Below are 19,206 nucleotides of genomic sequence, written 5' to 3'. Positions count from 1 at the left end.
TCCTGTTTCAAAATCTCAAACCGGATTCAGAGATTTAAACTAAAAGAGTCTACTTATTTCGGGCCTGTCCTTGGTGCTCCTACAACAGACTGCCCTCTTCGGCTTGTGTTTGCCCCAGGGCAGTGTGGCTGGCTTTCAGCTGCCAGAGAGTGAACAAGCCCAAAGGCTTTGACCTTTGGCCTCTGTCACGCTCTGACAAAGAGTTTCAGTGAGCTTGACATCCCAAGACACACACACACAAAAAAAGGAAGCAGTACTCGGGATGAAAAAGGTCGGTCAGTGGAATGTGAATTTTGTTATAGTAGCGAGGGTCATAAGTTACTCTGGTACATGTTTGCCTTTCTAGTTCCCATGTTGTCTACATAAAGTTGCCCATGTGTGTCCACTGTCTGGCTGGTGATGTATTTGACATTTTAACTCATTCACTGCCATTGACAGATATAGACGTCAAAGAGCCATTTTAACTGGGTTGGCAGTGAATGGGTTAATATGAAAATCCTCTTTAAATACAATCAGAAAATTATTAATATCATTATATCAATCTCAAGCATATCTATGTTGACTCCCAGTATTGTTAGGTAAATCATATACTATATACTGCAGCCATCCTGTTCACTTTAGTTGGAGGAAAACTTTGGAACGACAGCAACTTCTACTGTACAACAACCACAGTCATGGATTTATTTTTTTAACTGGTGCCACTCTTACACTGAACCTAATGGAACATATTGATGTATTGTATAGTATTAAAAAAACAACAATAACAACAACGAACACACAACATTTGCGTATTTATCTAGCTTTTTCTGAGTGTGCCCTTTCCCGACTTCAGTCCGGAAGGGACAAAAATCTCTGGGACAACAGGTCCTGGCTTTGATTGATAGTCCATCAGCTTGTAGCGTGCACACATTCCGCTTGGTGTCTGTGGCAGACGGGGGGTCAGTAAATCAATCGTACTGCTCCTTCCTTGTCCAGGTGCTTTAAGATTGAGGGTGGTCTGCGAGATCCGTCGCAGTTTCGCTGACAGGCTCACTTGGTATTGACACTTGAACAAATTAGGACAAATCCCCCCGTCGATACGCTCATCCATTGTTATGGATGATGCCATTTGCCTTTGTAATTGTAATTGTAATGAGGCCACTTTTTTGGGGAATTGTTCTTCTGGGCAAACGCCGCTAGCCAAAGCCTTTTTGTGTACATTTATGTTGGCTGTTGTCTAAACGGACTTGAGGTTGGACCGGAAGGCTGTGAGTTCAAAGATCTCTGGTGATGAGAATCAGTTTTCCTCCCAAAAAGTAAGACCATGTCAGTCTGCCCTGTTGGATATATTGTATGTAACTCACAGAAGCATGCTGGAAATGAAAGATTATTTCCAGATGTTGTCATTCTCTTGCTTTCAGGTTTGTACAGGTACAATACTGTATGTCATTGCAATGTTACTGCATGTACAATATGTGGATACATAAAGGTCAGGGGTTAAGGGAAGTCCGGCGTTAATTGAGCCTGTTCATCAAACCGAAGGGGGTCACCACAGGTTGGAAGAGGTCACTTACACAGGCCCCCTCACTGATTCATTTCCATACGTCTGTCCAGTCAAGCACCGCTTGTCATTTATCTCATGATGATCGATTCAAGCGTCCTTCCCCCTTTTGTGCGGGTCGCTGTCGTGTTGTGCAAGCTTGCATGTTGGCCTCTGCTCCCTGGGTGCCAGCCCATCAGACAAAGCCGCTTCATTTGCATGAGTAGGTATTGTTAATTGACTTAAGGCAGGATTAGTGCTAATCAGGTTTTCTGCCCTGGAACCAGTGGCCAATCCTAACCTCATTAGCGAAGGTGAGCGCATCCCATCAGCCCCCCATCAGGCAGTTAATTGATAGAAACCTGAGCGCCCAGTTCCCTGTTTGAAACTCATCTAACTCTCCATCTCAAGCATTCTCTTTCACTTTCCTTGTAAACTAGACAAGGTCAACAGAGAGAATGACTGAATCATTGGTCGAGGTAGCAGACTGCAAGGCCGACGGCATCATTCAGACGGTGTGTTAGCAATGCTGTGTGGATTTGAAAGCCTGTGGACCATAGCCAGACTGTGTATACTAGCAAAACTGGAGGTGTTAACAAGACTGCAAGAGATAGCAAGATTGTGGGTGTCAATAAAAGAGACTTGGTGAGTAGAACCCGGTGAGCACTATAGTAGCGCTATGTAATAATAATAATGCATCAGATTTCTATAGCGCTTTTCTGGACACTTTACAATGGACACATTATTCATGCACTCAAACATTCACACTGTGGTGGCGGTAAGCTACCTAAGTAGCCACAGCTGCCTGGGGCAGGCTGACGGAAGCATGGCTGCCAGTGTACGCCTAAAACCCCTCCGACCGCCACCAAACATTTGCACCTTTCAGACACCAGTGTTAATGGCACTGGAGGCAATGTGTGTGAAGTGTTTTGCCCAAGGACGCAATGACACATGACTTAGGGAGAGCGGGGATTGAACAGCCAACCTTCCGGTTACTGAACGACAGTCTCTACCTCCTGAGCCAATGGAATGAAGTTGCCATATTAGCCGCGTTTCCACCGTAGGAACTTCGTGGGTAAATTTACGGGGCCAGCCCCGTATGTGTGCGTGTCTCCACTACAGGAGCCTTCCCAACCGTTCCACATTCACAGGAACTTACGGGGACGAGCGGAGGTCCTACTCGAGCGGAGGTACTCCGCCGGCCCGATAAACTCCCGATTGAGCTTTTGTGCTGATTGGCTAAAAATTATTTAGTATAAAAAAATATCTTACCTTCATGCGCTACGATGATGCATTCTTAAATCTCTTCCACCAAAACAATTCTCTTAATAATCCTTTATCTATTTTCGTTTCACTCATCTCGACGCCGTCTCCTCTCACTCAAACCATCCATCCACGCCAAGTACATTAAAAAAAGCTGGAAAAAAACGGCAACCGCCACAAGTTTTTCTCTTTCCTCGTTCAGATTTTTGCGGCGCCGTGTTTGGGTGACGTCACAGAAACCGTCGCAAGGCGATTATGTATCGATCGAAACTTGTGAATTGCAAGTCAGCCTCAAATTCTTCATCTAAATGAATCAAACCATCCATCCACGCCAAGTACATAAAATAAAAAGCAGAGAAAAACAGCAACCACCTAAAGTTTTTCTCTTTCCTCGTGATTTTCATCGCGCGGTGCTTGGGTGACGTCACGGGAGAAACCGTCGCACGGCGTTTACGTGTCGATCGGAACTTGTGATGTCGCGAAATGGGTCGTACTCCGCAGTGGAGACACGGCCACAAGCGGGCCGGCTGAGAGGACGGGTCCTGTGAAAGTCCCTACCCCCCTCCCCAAACCCGAACATCCTACGGTGGAAACGCGGCTATTGTGTACATGGTACCTTGTTTGTGTGTTACATATGTACTTGGCTGATCATGTTGAATATAGTTGTCATGTAGTGTAGTATGTGGCTATATTGTCGTGATGTACAGTATGTAAAATAATGCATCGTGTGTAATATTTCTGTTGTTGTACTCTCTGTAATTGGCCTGTATTGTTATGTCGTTGGCCTATAGAAGTCTACTGTGCCTATGGTTATACAATGAACACTACTGATGTATAATGGAATATGTTGTTAGAGAATAATACAGTATTCATTAGGTATACATTGTAGGACATTGCGTATTTGGTGTATGCAGTATGTATTTTGCTTATAATGTATTATGTAGCTTGAAGTGTATTATGTAGTTGTTGCAGTAGTATGGCATTGCCATGTATGGTAGTTTCTATGTGGCATAGTTTGTTGGTGAGTTGTGCAAAGTAGTATGTAGTTGATCTACTGTGTAGTATATAATTGCCATGTTTCTGATATTCTATATTAGCTTCATCATCATGTGAATCTGTGTGCACTTCTTCACTACCAGCACTGACCTCGAGGCGTTAGATCGGACATGCACACACGCATGCACACATGCGCACACTAGACTAACGTCCACCCAACACCCCCTTATTATGTCACCCAGTCATGTGACATGAAAAGAGATAATAAGGGAAAGGATACCTGACGCTCAGACTATATGACACTCTTGTTGTGTGTTACTATGGTGGCCGGGACTCACACACAATTGGCTATACTGTGTTGCTTGCTTACAGAATCGTAAGATTCCCAGCCTTGTGAATGCATTGCAAGAGAGAAAATCATTGCATTTGTAAGGAATGGTGCTAATAATAATAATAATAACCTAGCTTGGATATAGCCCTTACAACCATTATTGTTTGTTTTTATTAGTTAGGGATGGGCAAGTACAGATACCAGATATCGGGTTTTATTTCAAGATATTCAAGTACTCGCCTCTTGTGGCCTTTTTACAATCAGGAACTAAAAATAAAAAAATTTAAGAATTGAAAATTGCCTTATTTCATGCAATTTGAAGGAAAATGCTATATTGGAATATATAGGTCTTTCTTTGTACTTTGTGTTTTTTTTGTAATTAAAAATTGTATGTATCAAAAGTACTAGTGGTATTGGTGCTTTGTACTGTACTACCTGTACTGGTATCGATCTGGAAAAAAAAAGAGGTATTGAAAATCCCTGATAATAACAACAATAATAATTATTATTATTTTTATTATTATAATAGTTCAACACATTTTTAACATTTAAACATTATAGTCATATGTCAGTGTTTTTGTTTCAGAGTATACAGCTGAATGTTCAATGCATGTGTGTGTATACAGTATATATATATATATGTATATACCCATTCCATGGAGCCATCCTGTCACATTAATCAGCTTTATAAATAAGAGCTGTGAGCTACCTTCATGCACCCTCCTCTTTTAGTCCCCTTAATTTCTGTCTATCTGACTATTTAATGGCACTGTATTTATTATTTTTTGGTCCCGTTACCATCTCCCACCCCTCCCTTCGCGTGTGCAGAATGGGGCTGACATTTATTGTGGGACTAATGGTGGCGTTTCACTGCTCCTAATTTTAGACTTTAATTGCAATAATTATTTACAAGCCTAATTAGAGCTCATAGAGCCAGACAGACAGGAGCAGCTGAATGGACCATAACTGGATTGGGAAGGGGGTGCTGTTTGTCAGGCTTTCAGTGCTGAATTGTATGGTCATGTGATATTGCTTTTTGGTTGAGCTCATTTAGTTTTTTTTTATGCTAGCATGAGTAGTTAATATTTGTGTATTAGCATTGATTGATTTATTCACACCACAGGGTATGCCGTTATAAACTTACAGTGGAAATAATAGAAATAATCTGTCGGCATCATAGGATTATTTATCAAATGAACAAGCAGTGTTTCAAATGGTCACAAAAAATACTTTGTGATAAAATGAGTTATTAATAAACACTCCTGATAACGGGATGACTGTGACGCTGGAGTATTGTTTTCAAATTCACCTTTTCCTTACACTCCTTTGTATGTTGAGTTATTGCATGACAATAATAAAGATGATTCAAATATCAAAATTTGGTGCAATTTTAGAGGCATATTTAGTCACATTTTGACTAGAGTCACTGTAGATGTATGCATTGATAATAGTTGTTGCTATTATTAGTACTTTTAAATTACAACGTGATAGCTATAAGTATGTCTGCTTCACTGTCAGTCCGCATGTATGATTCCTTCTGATTGGCTAAAATAGCCTCCTTTGTGTTTTATAGCAGACGCCTTTTGGTTTTTTTTGTGGTTTTTTTTTGTTTTCTTCTATCCTTGAGAGAGAAACAAAGGCTTGAAAAAAAGCTCTATATGTGTGGACATATTCATCGAGTTCACCTGATGCATTGTGTGTGCTGTTGGGCAATATAATCTTTGTGTCCTCTAGCGCCTCAGCCAACAGTTGTCTGGTTGCCACAATCTTTTCGTCTCCCCAACGGATCAACATGTGCTGTGTATGTATGTATTATTCCCTCTTTTCCGACCACGTCTTCTTCCTTTTTCTTCTCTCCTGTCAACATAGCATCCAGGGGGAGGTCTCAGTCCCAGATTGCCGGTCTTCTCCCCTGTAGCTCCCTTTGGCAAAGCTGTCAGTGTGAGCTCTGGTGATGGATGTAGTGTCGCAGACTCTGTGTGTGTCTGCATCTTTCTCTGGTTCACTAGTTTTTTCTTTCCCTTTTAGACTTTGAGGAAGATGTTGGAGTGTTTCACTGGGAGTTTCTGTCCATTTGTGAGGTCAGAGGCCACTGATGTTGGCCTGCTACCTTGAATTGCAGTTCCAGTTCTTTCTTCTTCTTTTTTTTTTACTTATCGTGTTTGCATCCTTTGTTTGTAGTGTGCGGTCTAAAAAGAAAGTCCTGGTTTTAAAAGTAAAGACATTAATAAATAATTTGCACTAACAAACTTAACATTAAACATGTGTTTTGGGGAAACTCATTTTCCACCTCTCTCTAATCTCCATTTCGAGCGAAAGATTCCCTTCATTATAAATATTTCATAGACAAACAGGTTTATTTACACTCACACTTAGCGCTTGTCCTTACTAGGATTGCAGGTGTGCCGGATCCCAACTGATCTTTGGCGAGAAAGGCGGGCTACAGCTTGTACTGGTTGTCAGCCAATCGCAGGAAAGAGAAAGAGAAAAAAAAGATCACCTTCTGCATCCACTCAGCTTGTTCTATTGTCATCTCAAAATCGCTCACATCAGCCAACAGGAGGTGAATTAGTGTATTTCTCTGATCTGTCGTGATCTAAAAGCCTTGTAGGCCTGACTCCGTATGTTCCTGTGACAGAATCTCAATGCAGTTGCAATCAATGCATGTGATCAATCAAGAGCGGGAAAGCATCCCTGATGTTCTCCGAAAGTCTATCAATCACTGATGAGGGGGCGGCGTCTTTCTTGATATAATTCATGTACAGTACTGCAATGACATTGTTTTTTTGTGAACTGGGCTTGGCAAATACTGGGAGAAAAACAGCTGCTTTTGAATACTTGTAGTCACACTGCAGGAGGTTGGATCGAGGAATGGATGGCATACGGTCTATCTGTGCAATATTGCAGGAGGAATATTTGAAAGAACGCAGGCCAGATAAGGCAGCATGTTGAAATATTACTCTTCTTCTTGACTTGTAAATCAGATATGTACAGCCACTAGGGTATCACCTTGTGGTAACAGATAGGCCCACAGAGCTGTGTGAAGGATTTGGGTCGGAAATCCAATGCAACAGCTCTAATGCGCCCTGAAAGGTGGGAGAACTCACAGATGAAGGACTTATTTATTCCAGTCGAAGCAAGTGGGGAGCAGTTAATTTGGCAGTGCCTGTCTGAGAGACACACACTCACGTGCACACAGTGCACACACACCCACACAAGGCAGTTTGGGCACATTATGTTGATTCTCTTCTCCTGCCAAACAAAGACATGTAGGCTTTTTACTTCTCACCGCTGGAGATCAGTGGCTGCCTTCTTCTTCTTCTCACCCACAGAGATTCTTCGCAGGCTGATCCAATTATCTCTATCCATAACTAGATATTATTTGTTTTAATCTACTCCATTGTATTAACCTGATGCTAACAATGTACAGTTAATAGGATTCTGAAGTGGCTTCTTCCTCTGGTCGTTGAATCGGTGGAGGCTGATGTCTGTGGATCTCACCATGCTTCATCTATCCTTGCTTCCTTTCCTCAGTCTTTACTTTGGTCTCTTGAGGTCTCCCTAATTTGTTGGAATTGAGATGCTTTTGGGGTTGGTGAAAGATCCTGGTTGGTAACCCGGTGGGTAGTAGGTGATGTCTGGTCGGTGCTGGATTTCACTTTCCTTTCTTTTCTTTGATCCTTCCTCGGGTTTCCTGACAACCTCACGACTCTAGATGGATTCTGAAGTATTCGGTTTAGGTGAACGGTATTGGATTTTTAATAGGTTTTAGGTGAATTAATGAGTACACACTCAAACGCACGCACGCACACATGCACACAGACACCGGCACATGCACACGCATATGCACATACTCACGCACATACCAAAAAAAGAAAACGAGGGAAAAGAGAAAAAAAAAAAAAAGACTGAGAGCAATGATGATGACATGTCAAATCGGTAAGATTACCAAATGAATAATACTGAGCTTTCTCTCCAAAAATAAAAAAAATAAATTAAAATAAAAGGATTCCGAAGTGGTTATTGTCAGACAAATTTCATCGATGCACTCAAGAAATTACTCCAAACTTGTCGTGCTGATCTTCTCTTCGCACGTATATAAAGAAACACAGCAGTAGATAATGTGGTTTGTTTATCTGCCTCACAGTGACTTTTTATGTTCTCCCCATTTTCTCACATTCCAAAAGCATAGGTTGGATGGACTTCTTTAATATATTTTCATATGTGTCTTTACTCTGGTGGAGTTTTGCAATTGTCCATGGAGACTATCATCTGTGTGTAGTGTGTACGTCATTTACAGTTTGCTCAATATGTACACACACTATCAGACATAAGCGTCATCGAGGCCCTCTGTGGACGTTCCCCTCTGATCAATACACTTGCTTGTTGACAGACATCCATAAGTGTACCAAGGAGGACCCCTTATCCCTCACACCCTTCCGCTATAGCACACACACTCTCACGCGTGTTGCTGCGCGATGGCCTTGGCGGCTTCCTCATTAACAGCCACATTGACAGTCGGGCATCCCGCCGAGAGAACGAGAGGCACACACTGACAGACAGTCAAGAAATTCATCGAAATTCCGGTGTCAGGAGTTAACCCTCGCTGAGCCTAAGGCAAGTTGGAGGAAAATAATGTGTGACGGGCAGACTGTCAGTAAGTAAACAAAGTCATAAAACGCGTACAAGATATGATGTGATCTTGATTGAATGTTGGTTGTCGTTGGATTTTACGCATGTTTTTGAGGCCTAGCTGTGCATTGTAACTAAACAACTAAAGTGTTTTATTGTAGGTTTTTAACTAGTATTGCCAATGGCCACCAGAATTGACAGTCAACCCAGTAACTCTACGACAGGTCATATTTGCCACATTAATTTTATTTTGTTATGAGTGCCTCATTTAATTGGAAGAAGACAAGAAAACGTAGCTTTGCTCTGCTCAGTAAACAAAAGCACAGTTGGAGTACATCCTGATTCCCCGCTTGTCCAAAAAGAGGATGGACGACATAAATAATTGATACGCTCCTGTGTGCATCGACCGCTTTGACTTTTTTATACGCCACACTGCTTGATTCATTCACTCCATTGTTTTATACACTCTGTGTCTCCTCATCACTCGTTTGCTCACTTTCCCGTTTCACCTGCTATGGTCTTCTATTCTGGACCTATTCTGTGTCCCCCAAGCCTCGACTCCCACTTGCAGCTTCGCTTCGCTCTCTGTGTCTCCCCATGGGCATCAACTTGCTCTCATCTTGCTTACTTTCCTGTGTCTCCTCCCATTTGCTTTTCTCTGTACCCCCCCCCCCCCCCCCCGCTTTTCCTCCCACGTCTCCTCCTGTGTCTTCCCTTGCGTCTCCTCTATTTCTCTTTTGCATCTCTTCATACGTCTTCTATTTCCCATCGTGCTTCTTCCTCGACATCTCCACCTGGGTCTGTGACTTCTCCTATTTCTCATTATTCGTCTATATACACTAGTCCTCCTCTGTCTCATTTTTTTGTAATCTCACTTTTCTCCCAATGAGCCTCCCTATATCTAATCTTTATATCATGTATCATCATCCTTCCATCTCCTGTGCCTCTTCTTCTGTATTCTCCCTACTCTTTTCCTCAATCATTCATTTATTTATGTTGGCTTTAAAAAAAATTCTAAGTGAATTTGCATCGCATGTTTTAGGAGTGCTAACTTTTGTGTTAGTTTTGTGTGAAATTCTAATGTTGGACATGGGAAAAGAACAGAGTTTGGACCAGATGAGAGGAGACACTAATGAGTGCATATAGAAGTCAGCAGAACACACTGAACTGTATTATTACCCCTTTATATTCACTATAATGACTAGAGGGTCAGCATTAATGCGGGACGGTCCCTCGGGTTCAAGCGGCGGTCAGTGGGGCCGACGTCTGACCCCCTCTCCCTCTCTCCCCATGAGTCCCCACAATTCTTGCCGTGCCAAGAGGAGGCACTAAATTCTCAAGAGATGTTAGGTTGGAAGCCATTCAATACTTTCTAAATCCCTCCAAAACTTATTTGTGCTTGTTTTGCATCGAAATAAATTTTGGGGGAGCTTGCCTTGAATGGAAAGAAAGTTGGGAAGGAAGAAATATGATGGGTTTGTGAAAGATGTAGTAAGATGGTTAGTTTGGATTGAAAACCACAAAAAAATCTTGCTTTTTTTTTTTTTTTTTTATCTCTTTAAGAGCTCAGTATTGTTCATTCGGAAATGTCATCATCATTGCTCTTTTTTTTATTTTTTTTTATTTTTTTTTTTAATATATATATATATATATATATTTTTTTTTTTTTTTTTTTTTTTGGTGTGTGTGTGTGTGTGTGGGTGAGTATGTGTATGTGCGTGCGTGCGTGCGTGCGCAAAAAAATCTTGCTGATGTTTCCACTCATATCCTGAAGCCTTGGCCAAATTCAATGAACAAAATCCGCATGTACTGTATGTCTGGTTACCCTTTGATTAGGTAGAGTAGAAAAAGACCAAAGTAGTTGGCACTCACAATAGTGGTTTAAAAGCTCTCATTTCCCCAACCATATCATTTTGAAATGTGGTCTCGCATCAGTATGTGCTAGCTTAACCCTTCACAGGGCTCTCATAAATCAAAACCAAAAGGCACATATGGATTAAAGGTACAGCACATGAGAAAAAAATATCCCATATGAAACAATAGGGAGAAGTGTCTGTCATCATAAGCCATTTCAATACTATCTGTCTGCAGACTGTACATCTGCTTAAGTGTACCAATCTGTTTCTCAGTATCGCGAAGGGTTACAGACTGAATGGAGTTTGTCTATATGTGCCCTGTGATTGATTGGCGACCAATTCAGGGTGCACCCCACCTTTTCAAAAGGGGCTCCATCATACTTGTCGAGGTTTTCTGCAGGTACTCCTGCTTTCTCCCAAAAAACATTCATGTTAGGTTCAATGGAAGACTCTCAATTGTCCATAAGTGGGAATGGGATTGTGGATGCTCGATTGTCTATATGTAATCATTGTAGCATTGCTAACATAACAAATCTTAAGGGAGACCTAACAAGTGTACTGTTTACCTTTGAATTCTCTAACCTTCTCTTGAGCCATGACCATCCTACGCTGACTCCCTACACTGCAATTTAATAAGAGTAGAACACACCAAAAAAATCAATGTTGTATATTTTTTTAGACAAAATGTGTTTGTGTCAAACAGCTTGTCTGCGAGCCCCCTGACATCTACAACAGCAACACTGCGAAAGCACTTCCTTTTAGCGTGAAACAGGGCTGTCTGTGGGCAGGGACACAGTTGAATTTCCGACCTCACGCTGAGTTTCTTTGTTATATTTTGGATCTTTATGTCCTGGTGTTCCGTAAATGACATTTTTACACATTTGCTCCCACAATGTGGCTTGGAAGCAAACATCCTTGTAGTTGTAGCAAAGCAAGGCACGGCGAACTCGGTGGACTCACACCACGTATGCCTGTTATTGATTGGTATGAATCTCAAGGCCATTTTTCCTCGGACTGGCTATGACGTTTCCGAAGAACTTCTCATCACTCCTCCCAAGGCCAATCATTTCCCTTATCCAGTTTCATAAAGCTTACAAAACATTGTGAAATGTTCTGTTCTAAAGCACACCTCACAAAATCAATAGCTTTGTAAAGCTTTTAACTTGTAATGAGAAATTGTATTTAGTATTGCGACAATATGAAATTGTAGTCTTTTGCCTCAAAATAAAGACGTCAAATGATTTTTAGACTACACTGACTTAAGGAGCGTGGTGTTTTGGCTGTTGCTATGACAACACACTATAATCTACTTTGATAGTATATTGGTGGACTAGCCTGGACAACTCCCTTTTTGTATTTGCATGAGTACAATTTCATGCTTGTAATACATCTTTATACTTTGAATATACTGTAATAATATTCTCTACATCTGTAGTTCAACACTGATGGTGGGTCACTGACCCATTCTGGGGGGGTCGCGGACAGCTAGTAAAAAATTACATATATTTGTGTTCAGATTTTTTTTCTTTTTTTCCCGAACAGTATTGAGGTGTAGCAAGTTCCCACATAGTTATTATTTAAACAAATACAGTGCAGCTCAGACTTTGGCTAACAAACCTCATAGCTAGCAATATGCCTTTGGTGGTTGTAATTGTGATTAAAATGTAACATACTGTACATGTATTTTCAGAGGCTGTTTCTAAACAAAATAACTTATTTTTTTATTAATTTCTATAAAATGGGTTGCAACTTTGCAGCAATATTAAGATGCAGGTCCCAGGGTGACAACAGTTTGGAAATATGGCAATTTATTGTTGTTGTGTAACTGTGTTGTCATAATTAAGACTATATTTTTTGGAAATCATAATGTTTTTTCTTTATGCTCAATATGGTCATACTTGCCAGCACGGTGGTAAACTGGTTAGAACATCTGCCTCGCAATGGTTGTCGGTTCGAATCTGGGTTCCAACCTTCCTGTGTGAAGCCCCCCTGTTGCCTGGTACTCTGGTTTCCTCCCATATTCCAAAAACATGCTTGTGCATAAATCGTCCGTTGGTGTAAATGGTTGTTAGTCTATTTTTGCCCTGCGGTTGACTAGCGACCAGTTTAGGGTGTACCCTGCCTCTCGCCCAAAAACAGCTAGGGTAAGCTCTAGCATGCCAGTGACTCTAGTGAGGATAAGCGGTTCAGAGAATGAATGAATGAATACATGAATGGATGGATGGATGGATGGATGGATGGATGGATGGTGTGTGTAACTGCTTGGTGTGTTATATGTGGTAGTTTCTATAAGCAATAAGCACACGTAGGCTGCTACTGATCTTTACTGGAGATAAATCATTTGGGATGGCTCTCCAGTGACTTTCTTGCATTTCCCAGAAGGTTCAAAACTCTTAGCTCATCTTACAAGGCACCAACGAGATGCTTGCTAGCATGGCAGAGGGAGGATGTATTGACATAAGGAGATTTGGTCATTGTCCTCTGGATTCTCAGTGGGCTAACAAGTGCAGATTAAAGCAGAAAACGCTGCCTTCAGGGGTCGTCGGGGACTTTAGGGCCCCTTAGATTTCTGAACTGGGAGTATGTGCTTTTCTTTTGTGCTTACGTCCTTTGCAAACACTCGCTGATACGCTCCAGCCTCACTCGCCTCTCTCTGCTGAAATGGTATTGTGTTGGTGATCGATGTTGCTCATTCCAGTGATGTAGCCTGGCTAGCCCTCATTAAAAATAGAGAGCGTGGGGCGGAGGAGTCGATGTGCATGTCTATACATCTTTAAAAGGAGGTAAAGGAGATCCCAAAGGCGGCAGCTGTTTTACCATGCACCGCCGAGGGGTTTTGAAGGTTGGAGGTGCAGCGGCGTACGTGAGGGCTCGTTCCTGAGGTCAGAACCAGGACCGTTGCCTTGGAAACAGCCCACAAAATACCTTCCCGCGCATTACTGCTGACAGTGGGATTTTTTTATTTTTCTATTCGTCGCCTCATCACAGAGAGTCACATCTGGCACCACATACAGCAGGTCTCCTCACAACAACAGAGCAATGGGACATTTCCACTTCACTCAGCCCTCCTTTATCCACCTTTATTCTCTCTGTCTCTTTCTTCTCCTTCTCGGCTGTCGCTGCTCGGCCATCCATCACTGAGCCGCGGCGGACGTTGGCCGGGTCTCACGGCATGGAGGGGCTGAAATGGAGCCATTTGTCTTCTGTCACAAAGACAGAGAAATAAATGAAAGCCTCTCTCTCAAAAGCACGTAGATTGTCAGTGCCACAGCAGAAACACCTTCATACCACTGGCGACCCGCCTTCATTCTACGCTATCATGACAATACTATATAAACAGCTGTTGACAACAACAGACTTGGAATCACAAACTAATCTTTTTTAAATTGATTATACTATCAATGATATACCTCTAATTACTAAGGTAATGGATAACTTAAAAATCACCAATAAGGTAAGATATATTACATTACCGGCTCATAATCACATGTGTACGTTCCCGTGTTCCCTTCCTTTAAGTGATCGGTTTGGCTTAGCAGTAATGATATAAAACTCTTTTTTTTCTTTTCTTTTCTTTTTTCTTTTTTTTTTGAAGGTGACCCCGAACCCTGTACATTAGAATTATCATATTGCCTGAAGCGTCCATCAGCAACAAATGTCCATGTGGAAACACAGAAAGAGCCAAACTGCTTCCGTACGTCGTAAATATGGTTTAAAAGTTATTAGTTATAGTTTCGAGTCATTTTTTGTGTCAACCAGTTTTTGTGGCCAACTTAATATTTTAACAAGTTACTGACTTGTTTTACTCCCAGCTGTAATGAGATATTACATGGTGTTTCTGTGATTGATATTCTCAAGATTTGCCAAGTTATGGCCAAGACATTGAGTTACTTTTCTACCAAAGTTACGTTATGGACATGTTACAGACGTCCTACACAGTTTTCTATTGTTTTTCCTGTTTAGGGTTACAAGTGAGCTAGCAAACCCAGAAACTCTGATTGTGAGGCTGTAATCAAATGCACCTCTGTTCCATCTGTGTTACAATGTCATGTCAATGTGGGTTTACCAACAACAGTAATGTTAGCACTCACGCTAACTTAAACACAGCATGACAAGTGTCCTAGCTGGAACATCTGGGTTCGCCATGGCAACAGCAGAGTCCCTGTCCACCATATTAAAAGTCAATGAGGCATCCATCATAAGCTGTTTTTAACATAACAACACACAGTATTTTTTAACACATCCAAAGCTGCACTGACATTGCGTGAATAATCGAGGCCCATGCAGCCTGATCTTGAGCATGCTGTTGTTTTAACCCTTCTGTTGCCATTCACCACCATAGCCATAAAGTGGGAGTACAGCTCTTAAAAAAAAATAATAATAATAATGATCCACTTAGGTCGAGTTAAGCTGTTATTGTGTTAGCATTAATTTGCTGGGATCGGAGGACTCTGTCATTAACAGTCCCCCGCAGGTCAGTGGAGGCGATGCAGGCCACTGCTGCATGTCTTCCCCAAAAACCAAGATGTGTGCAAAACAGGTTTTATGACACTGCACGCACACACTTGAGAAGAGGCATCATTGTGCAGCCCTGCTGTGTTGAGTGACTGTAGCGTGTGCTGGGCAACAGCTGCTGTATCCCCCCCCCCCCCCACCACACACACACACACACACACACCACCTCTCTCCCCACACTTACAGCAGTGCTGGCCCATGCTGCTCTCAGTACAATGCACTACACAGCAGTAAATACTCTTATTTTTCAACGCTCCTATTTATTTTCATGCAACACCCCACTGGTCATTTTGTGCTCCACTTGCACCTCTCCCACTCTCCAACAGCGGCCTCCTCAGTTAGGAGTACTTTAAATATTGCATTAGCCCAAACACAACTAGCTTTTCAAGATAGATGGAAACATGTTTTCATGTTTCTCTGCTGTCATACCAAAGAAAATCGTATTTTTCATGGTCACCTGGTAAGAAATCAGTTTATTATTAGATAAATGACCAAACATGAGGCAGTCGAGTAAATGGAATGAATGGGAAAGACCCTTAAATGGATTTAAAAATAAGTTTATACAGGATTGTGTAATCATGTTGCAAGTATTCTAGGACAACACTAGTGGTCTTGCTAATTGGTTAGATAATCCTAACTAGACCAAGATGCGCATGAGTACAACCATTTTTGCTGCACCTTGCCAACTCGCTGTTTGCCGACGGCCGTGTTCGTCATCAGTCACTGGCCCTGCCACTGATGTGACCGCGTCTGCAACTCATTACAACGCGCCACCTGTTTGTCCCCAAGCAAGTCTTCCTTGAGGTGATGGGGGGTTAGTCTAACAGGAGCGTCGGTGGCAGAGCCACCGCACAGTGTAGGGTTTGTCCCGCAGTGTCAATGGCCCCCTTTGTCTCTCTCCCTCGACTATAGACCTCCCTCTAGTCTTGTCACTCTGTTGCTGTAGGGGTTCAGACAGGTGGGGGTTATTGAGCCAGTGAGGAGCAAGGACTAAACAAAGAGCTGATATGATACAGTCTGGAAGAGTGTTCTTCACAGCAGCTGAGCCCAACGTTTTCCGACAACGACATTTAATATGATATTGTTAAAGGGGCAACACAGTAGATAAGTGCGTAGCCTTGTTGCCACAGACAAAGGTTGTGGATTTAAATATACAGTTCAGTATGTTAGCTCTGGTCTTTTGTATGTTGGATTCATTGAAGTCTCTAAATTGTATTACAGTGGGATGAAAAAGTATTTGGAGCCTTCTAAAATTATTATTTCTTTGCATCAGAAAAAGATAACCTGGTAATTTGGGGGAGGGGGGGTACTAATCAAAGCTACAACTACCTGTCCCTGTGTGGCAAAAAAGTGCTTGAATTCATGATTTTTCTGTGGCTAATCATATTTTTCAGTTCATTTCCACTGACCACACCCAAGCCTGTTTACCTCTAAACTTGCTAAATCATAAAATTACTTCAGTAGAACCTGTCTGGCCAAAAGATCCCAAAAAGCGGCAATAAAATGCCATGATACAAAGAAATTCAGGAACAGATGAGAAACAAAGTGATTGATATCTATAAGTCTGGTCTACTTATGGACTGACAAAACAAATGTTGACGTTCTTGGGATGTATGTGTCTCGTTAAATATGGTGTAAATGTAACACAGCATTTCAGAAAACAAACATCATTGCATCATACAATTGTGTAAACATGTTAAACATGGTTGTGGTTGTGTCATGGTCATGGGCTGCTCTGCTAATTCAGGACCTGGATGACTTTCTATGATTGATTGAACCATGAATTCTGCTCTTAATCAGAGAATTCTGAGGGGAAATGTTTGCCCATCAGTTGGTGACCTTAAGATGGAGCGCATGTGTGTTCTGCATCTCGACAACCAACAAAAATACATCAGCAAGTCAACTCTGAATGTCTTAAAAATATTTGTAGGTTATGGGGTTTGTCTGGTCATCCTCAAAAAAACTCCATTTGCAGACATTGTTTTGGGCTTCAGGCAAAAGTAGTGACACACTCATGAAAGATTCAGCATTGTTTTTAATAAAATGTTTACGTCAACATGCAGGTTAGTTTTATTGAAACCTCTTAACCGTCTTCAAAAGAACAAAGCACATATTTTGCTCCCTTTGCGCTCTCACTTTATTCCAGGCCAAAAAGATCGGCACAATTCATATCACACGGTTGGCTTTGTGCACACAATTCCAAAAACACTCCAATTACTATTTTCACCCGTTCATTCGACCCATCGTCAATTGCAGAGGAGCGGCTCATGCGCTATTGATCGTGGCTGCACTCTGTCAGAGCTTGTTGTCATTAGCCAGCGAGGCAATAGAGGAAAGTCAGACAAGAGTGAGATGTTAATCTGACTCAGAAAAATATCCTTTCCATCATTTTTATCTAAAGTGGTGTCACAGTGTTCTCTAGTATGAAGAACATCCCGTATAACTCTTAAACATGCCCACTGACAACTTGATGGCTGTCTTGCTTTTGTGTTCTCACATCCTAACTCTTCTAAAAAGACAGTTTTGTGTGTGTGTGTGTGTGTGTGTGTGTGTGTGTGTGTGTGTGTGTGTGTGTGTGTGTGTGTGTGTGTGTGTGTGTGTGTGTGTGTGTGTGTGTGTGTGTTTTTAAATTGGGCCGTACACTGCCACTACCTTGGGTGGACAGATGCTGCGGTACAGACCAAAGCCAAGTGATGGCATGAGAAGCCTCTCTCGTAAGGCCAACTGATCCCAGCTGCTCACTGCTGGTTCTCTGGCTGGCCATCAAGGCAACAGTGGCCTGCTAGTTGACAGCGACATACATACAAGCAGTAGCCAAACCATTCATATTATTCACTGAAAAAAACGAATCAACAGCAAATACATCATTTCAGTTGGGGAAATAACCACATGTCATCATATGTGAATGATGCTAACGACTGTTGTAATGTTGTTGTTTGTACAGGCATCAGATCGTTCATCGAGTTCTGATTGGGAAGAATGTTGTTGTGAATTATGAATGAGGTTAACATTAGGTTATGTGTCACGACTCCCCAGAGACAGCGGAGGGCTCACATCAGTCAAGCCCAGCTTGTTTGCTTGTGATGATTATTTTCATCTGCGGACTTTCTAAACAATGAATAAGTAGATGCGACTTGATTTTTACTTGACTTGATTAGTTAAATGTAAGGTTTACCTCGAAGCTTCAGACTATTGTCTTACTGCTTTGTTTTTTCATTTCTTCAGATTATGTTCCAATAGTTTTGTTGGTTGGTTTATTCGTTATCAGGCTTGTGCAAAAACTGGACAACCATTAAAAAAATCATTTTGGTGTATATCTTGACATAAACGTTAATACAGCAATTTATTTTGCTTAGTGCAAGCCCGTCAGCGTTCATAACTGTCAGTACACAAACTAATGTAAGAAAAATCGACTCAAATACTGTGTATCAACTGGAAAAAGGACGTTTTCCCCATTGCTCTTTGCTAGCTCAAATGCACATCCTTTGTCAAGTATTTCCATGTTTGCTAAGTTTGCTAAGTCCAATTATGGCTCTGCCCTTTGCTTCTAGGTGACCCAAGTTCCCATCGAGTCATGTGAGCAGTACGGGACGTGTGGCGAGTGCCTGAGCTCCGGGGACCCGCACTGCGGCTGGTGTGTGCTGCACAACATGTAAGTCACAAACATGCACATAGAGACAAAGGCCAATTTAAATCTGAATAAAGAGGAAATGAGACCACTTATGCATTATTTCCACACTTTCGTTGGCTGTGGAATCAATATGACCCAATAAGGCACTGAACGGCGAAGTACAGAGTGACACCCAATGGTTCTGAGATGTAATTACATCGCATGCACAGGTAGGGAAGGGAGAAAATGAATGCCTCCATGTGTTGTAAATGGAAATGAGCTTGATGAAATGACATCTTGAAGCGGTGAGGACAGAAGTTGAATGTGGCACAGTCCTGAAAAAGTTGGAAAAACCTTCCTATCTTGTCTGTTCTTTGTTTCTTGAGCACGCAGTCATCAGTCGGAGTTGTTTGTCAGCTGCCACATCTTGAATCCCCCACCTTAAAGTACTCCTTTTTTAGGGATGCAAAAGCAGCCCCTCTCT

General features: G+C 41.8%; 1 protein-coding gene across 3 annotated transcripts in view; it reads left to right on the top strand.

Moving 5' to 3' along the window:
- Positions 1–19,206, top strand: part of plxna2 (plexin A2) — a 193,708-nt gene that overhangs the window by 92,139 nt on the left and 82,363 nt on the right. For all 3 annotated transcript variants that reach the window (XM_086067152.1, XM_086067149.1, XM_086067150.1), the window contains exon 5: positions 18,664–18,764. In XM_086067152.1, coding sequence (XP_085923278.1) covers positions 18,664–18,764 — 101 coding nt within the window. The remainder of the gene's footprint in view (positions 1–18,663; positions 18,765–19,206) is intronic.

This window comes from Leptonotus elevatus, chromosome 2, assembly GCF_054856555.1.
Source record: "Leptonotus elevatus isolate MCC_2025b chromosome 2, RoL_Lele_1.0, whole genome shotgun sequence".
In the NCBI taxonomy this organism is placed as follows: Eukaryota; Metazoa; Chordata; class Actinopteri; order Syngnathiformes; family Syngnathidae; genus Leptonotus; species Leptonotus elevatus.
The sequence above is the reverse complement of the archived record's forward strand: the minus strand, read 5'-3'. Positions and strand labels throughout refer to the sequence as shown.